The 6,000-nt window shown below is 38.2% G+C and overlaps 1 protein-coding gene across 1 annotated transcript in view; it reads left to right on the top strand.

Moving 5' to 3' along the window:
- Nucleotides 1-330: 330 nt before the first annotated feature.
- The window catches only part of LOC308039918 (uncharacterized protein), a gene marked incomplete at both ends in the record, with an annotated part of 53,385 nt that continues 47,715 nt past the window's right edge, over nt 331-6,000 (top strand). The window contains 4 exons of the mRNA XM_080343667.1: nt 331-459; nt 3,770-3,911; nt 4,745-4,877; nt 5,507-5,628. Coding sequence (XP_080199793.1) covers nt 331-459; nt 3,770-3,911; nt 4,745-4,877; nt 5,507-5,628 — 526 coding nt within the window. The remainder of the gene's footprint in view (nt 460-3,769; nt 3,912-4,744; nt 4,878-5,506; nt 5,629-6,000) is intronic.

The raw sequence follows: 6,000 nt of genomic DNA, 5'->3' as shown, positions 1-6,000 counted from the left end.
TTTAAAATGTTAACAAACCTCATTTAGTCTGCCAGTAATGCTCGCTCAAATGTTTAATGAAATCACATCGGTGATAGCTGGAGAATGAAGACGAAGACTGTCCTCTGAGTATGATTTAATCTTCGTTATTATAGGCAAGTGCATAGTAAATTTCCATAATTAAACATCCAGTGCACTGGTCAGATTCTGTTATCCAGTTTGATAACTGCTGTTGTACGGAAAACAGTACAGGGGTGTTTCTGTCACGTGATGAGCTTTTGAGGCTGAGCTAATACGATGCCCTTTTAAAATGTTCTCCATGTTTTCTATTTAGAAGTAGATGATATCATCATGGAGATTTCATCAAAAGAAAATGCTCAGTTTTTCTCAAACAACACGATCCTGCCTGTTGACCGATCTTCATTCAAATCTGAATCTTCTGCTTCCAAGGAAAAACAGTCATGTTGTGGAGGTATAAAGGTAGAGTAAGTGGTTTTGAATATTCTAGTAGAGACTTTAAAAACCTCTTATATTTTTTTGTGAACTAACCCTTTTTTGCTTCTGATTATGTCTTGATGAGTCAGTATGAAATTTTAAAAAATATTTCTAAGTCACAAAAAAGTCTGATTCAGATCTGTATTTGCCTAATGTTTGGCAATGTTCAAATGAAACATGTTGGTTGAGGCTTGCGTGTCTTCAAGGGTCAGCCTGAAAGGTCACTATATCCTTGTTATTGTATGACCCTATTTTCCCAAATTTAAGAACGGAGTATCAGCAGACACTTAGCGCAGGCAGCTGTTAGTACAGATTGCTTTTGTAAGATTGTAGCCATGGTAGTGTTCTGGGCTCTGAAAAATATTTGAATTATGGTCCATGTATTTTGAGTGCCATTTTATTAAAGTATTGTTGCAATATTCCTGATTTGAGAGAGCACTGCATGAAGTGGCTTTGAAATGAAACTGTAGAAGTATCACCACTGTATCTGTGTTTCTCTCACTGATGAGAAGTACCTCCTCGAGGCAATGGAAGCTCCCAGCATTAAGCCTCATCTTGTAGCTGTACCTACCTGCTGGTAGGACCACTGCACCTTGGAGGAGCATTCCTCCCTTGATGGGACACCACGGTATAGGATGCAGCATGATGCTTTGCCTACTGTCTCTACCTACTTTCCAAAGCCAGGCTGGAAAACGCTGACACTCTCATGGATGAGATCTCAATAAGTCACCATATAATGGTGAGATGAGATTATCATCTGAGTTATATAGAAAATTAATCTTTGGCCTTACCCAGTTCATTTCGTCTTGCACATATTTCTGTTGTTTTTCTTCCCACACACATACACACATATATCTACTTCCACATACTAGTCCAGATCACAGTGCAGTCAATGACTTCAGCAACAGTTGACCTGAAGTCCATAATTATGCAAAGCACTTAAGATGTTGTGGGATTGAGTCTGACAACTACTATAAAATATTTTGATTCCTGAATATTCACTTTGACTTTGTCTGATCTTTTAAAGGCCCAGAAATGGAGTCCTCTTTTGAAACAGAAGATGAATTGCATTAATTAAATTCATAGCATAAAAATAATTCTATAATTGTTCCTTCATTTACTGCAACAGTAAACCAAGTCCCTCATTGAATAAAACTTCCAGCACAGATTAGCCAGTCAGGAATCAGCTTGTTAGCTCTGAAAATGGAAAAGCAATAATATTTCAGTTCAGTTTCTGTTCAAAAAATTTCTGGCTTCTGGGAATCCAAACAGATATGATTAACCTATTCCGGTAGAGACTAAGAAAACCTCTTTTTTGGTGAACTCTTTTTTAGTTCTGATTATGTCTTGATGAGTCAGCATGAAATTATTGTTTTTCCTAGGTCACAAACAGTCTGTTTCAGATCTGTATTTGCCTAACATGTCACCAAAACAATCTGTAGATTCAACAGGTTGTTTATACCACCTATCAGCCTTCTCATATGTTAAGATTGCCTTTATTAACCAGAAAGATGGGGTGAAATTTTTACTTACAGTCATTGACAAACCACAGGAGAACGTAAAATCGTGTAACTTTCTGTCCCAAGTCTAAAGCAGGAGTGTTTTTCTACCATTGCACATGGTCTCTGTTTCTCTCCTGGGACAGTTGCAAACCCAATAGAAAAACTTGTGCCAAAGAGAGACAGAGACTTTTGAAGTTCTGGTTTGTCCTGTATGATTTTCCTGTGAAAAAAAATTCATTTGCTTTCATATTGCTATGTAAAATCCAAAGGCAGAAAATGTAAAATACTATGGTGATCTTTTTACTAGAAAGCTTTTTTAGAGCCCTCACTGTGGGAAACAGCCAAATACTGTTTATTTACCCACAAGTGTTTCCAAAGGAAGAAGAACCAGCACTGGATAAAATGAAGTGTGTTGAATATGACACAAACATGTATTTGAACCTTAACATGAGAATTTGCATTCAACAGTGATGCCAGTGTTATTACCAATGTGCCTTGTCAAATGAGATGTTGTAAGGACTGTTGCACTGGAGGTGAGTACATTGCTGCAGAGCACCTGCTTACTGAAAGCGTGATTGCTCAAAGAGCAGGCCTAAGGTCTAGGACAAGGGTCTAGACCTCTCTTTTTATGAAACATTACTTTGTCTTTTAATTTCTGGTTTCAGGTTTGGCTTTTTTTTTTTAAACATCTTTTACAAAGAGCACCCCTATATATTCAGTCAACACAACCTGTATCTGGAGTTAGAAAGCAATGTTGTGCTTTCCATGACCAATCGCATGGTGCCTGAGTATCCCTGGAGCTTTCAAACTTTGTAAGGCTGCTTTTACTGAAGGCAAATATATGCAATAACTCTGCAGGAGTGAAACAGTTGATACTAAGGACCCTGCATTCCCTCTGTGTTCATTTCGAAGTGGGGAGTTACTTTGAACCAGCTCCAGACTTGTTCCAGAGACTGAAGAGCCATTAGCTGTTGAAGTGAATGTAGTGCCTTCTGGAGTACATATTTCAGTTTAATTTTGTATAAAAGGGATTCAGTCTGCACATTTGCTGTATGCACCAGAGCACAGTGAAGGGTGTAGGAGTTTCATTTCCAAAGCCCACTCCTGATTCAGACTAACACACTAAAACATACATAGCAATAACTAAGAGAAAACAACTGCCTCTACAAAATAGAAAAATGCAAGAAGGTTCTCCCTCAGCAAAATGCAGCATGCACTCGAAAGAAAAATCTCTGTATTAGAGCAGACAAAAGATCTGGTGGGGAAAGGATGAGCCTAGAAGAGAATTGCCTGGGAAGTCACTGTTCAAGTCATGGGGCCACGTCACAGGTGACAGAGACAACTTGCTCGTGGCCACCCTGGACTTCAGTGGGAACAGCTTGCCAGAGCAGGGCTCAAAATTCCATCTGATTGCAAAAGCCCATGTTAAATAATGCCCAAACAGCAACACAGCTCTCTGCTAAGCCACACTTTACATTTACTCTTATAGTTATTGTTGTAAGATACCCCCTCCTTAGAGATATCAGGAGGGTGATGCACGTCTCTGTCCTTCAAAACATCAGTAACTTTGGCAAATACCTGAAGCTAGCAGTGGTTGATAGCAAGTTCAGTTTATATCATTATTGCTTGTAAGAAATGGATAAATTGGCAATCTAGCATGTTTCATAAAAGTGGGAAAAATATTGACACAGTTATTTGGGAAAGAAAGAGTCGGGAATGTAAAAACTGTTTAAAAATAATTAAACAAGCTTTCTGTACTGCTTGGTTTTAATCACTGTCCATTTCTTTCACAGATATTTCTTGGCGCATTGTCTTTCGTTTATTTTGCTAAAGCACTGTCAGGAAGTTATCTAAAAAGTACTATTACACAAATAGAAAGAAGATTTGACATCCCTTCCTCTTTGGTTGGTGTTATTGATGGCAGTTTTGAAATTGGTATGTGCTGTAGAAACCTTTTTTTTTCAGAAAAAAAAAAAAAAAAGTGACTCAATTTGTTGTGAAAAACCATTGTATGAATTTCCTTAAAGCATTAAAACTGAGCAAGATTTAAAACTGAGCAAGATTCATCTATTAAAAATCAACACGACTGTTGGTATGACTGCATTGGATAGGATAGAGTTGCTAATACAAGGAATTCAACATAGACCTAAATATGTTGTAAAAGCTTAGTGACTGGCTAATAAATACTAATAGAAATTTTGACAGTTGAATGAGAGCTTATCTGCAGAGATTTCTGCTTTCTCTCTCCTTTTGTCAGCAATCCACCTTCCCTACAAGTGTTCACCCTTTGTGATTCTTTAAGCTGCAAGAGTACAAACTTCTAACTGTAATCTATGTTCATTTTCCAGTCCATCCCCTTCCCTCTTTTCTAAGCTTTCCAGTGTGACACTGTCTCTTGTGATTTCAAATCACTGAATTTATCTCATGGGTGTTCCATGGACTGTGGTATTCTTGGGAATGAAATCTTAGCCTAAGTGTATAAAGCTCTGTTTGACTCCCTCTTTTCCTGCTTTCCTGGTTATTTGTTCTCTTCAACTGGCACAGTCATTCTGCTCTTTTCCAGCTGCTCATCTAAAGTTTATGGTTTTCTCATCACAGAAGGCATTGCACTCCTGTAAGAATGCCCAGAAAGAGAGCAAAACACCATCCCCATGCAGTCAGCCCTCTCCCCTTAAATTGTTGCCTACGCCACACACTAGAAATCGTTATCTTAGGGAATCTCTTATCAACAAACCCTAAAACTCAGTTTTCCTTTTGTACTCTCAAAGGGAACCTCCTAATCATAATTCTTGTAAGCTACTTTGGAGCGAAGCTTCACAGGCCAAGAATAATTGGAACAGGCTGCTTAATTATGTCAGCTGGAACATTCCTAATTGCAATGCCCCAGTTCTTCATGGGACGGTAAGTGTGAAGTGGTTGGTATATTCCAACTGGGCTATACACAATGAATTTTAGCTCACTAAAATATTTAGGCATTGATTGTGAAGATACCCATAGAAATAGGCACATGTGGACATGGTTACTCAATTCAATATTTTTTGCAAAAAGACTTACTAATGTAGAGCAAATAATGTAACATATATGCTAGTCTCAGTTGTAATCAACTCATCATTTTATTAGTCTGTGATCTTGGTCAGCCACATTTTTACATGGTTTAACAATTGTTGAAGCTGCTTCAGCAATTAAGTGATGACTAAACTCAGGAAGACAATCTGAGTAACAAACACCAGCCAGCCTATACACCCGTTGTCTGAATCTCTCTATGTACAGATTCAGGCATCACAACAAAGTCCCTGTTTATCTGAAATACATTGCTGCGACACAAAGAGAACCAAAGGGACCGTTCTCATGTACTATCGCAATGTAAACCAAGTTCCATCTATGCACAGTAAATCATCATTGGCAAAACTGATTGCTGATGAAATTTGCATTTAAGTGCTATGGGCCTATCTTCCATGGCAGCAACAGATCTGTTTGCTTTTTTCTTATATGTTGGAAAAGTAAAAAGCAACTTTTTGGTTTATAAACAGATATCGCTATGAAAGATTCCATTCCACAATCAATTCGACTGTTAACATCTCCCCATGTCTGCAAGATAAAAACCAAACTCCAACCTCAGTCTGGGAAAAATCTCAAGCAAAACTAAATGCAGGTGAGAACTATCTCTGTTAAATATTGTAATAAACACACTGCAATACATCAAAAGGCTCCCAAACTCTCAAGCAATAATTTATTAGAATGCAAAAAAGTAGTAAATAGGAATCTTTCCAACAGAAAAGCCAGATTTACCGGCTGAGGCAAATTTATTAAAACTAAATAAATAACGGCCACTGCCCATAGCCAATATGTTTGTTTTCAGGCTGCAGCCTCCAGCCTTACTGTCTCCTCCAGCAACTTTCTGCACCTTCGTGGCTTGCAGGAACACCAGACAAACTCTCATGGGGACCTTGGAATATCATGGTCTTCTCTCTGCCAGGAAATATTGTTTGGATCCTCATTCGACTGGAAATAGCCGCTTGGGTCT

This window comes from Nesoenas mayeri (assembly GCF_963082525.1).
Source record: "Nesoenas mayeri genome assembly, chromosome: 1".
NCBI classification, from domain to species: Eukaryota; Metazoa; Chordata; class Aves; order Columbiformes; family Columbidae; genus Nesoenas; species Nesoenas mayeri.
This window is presented reverse-complemented; position numbering and strand designations above follow the sequence as displayed.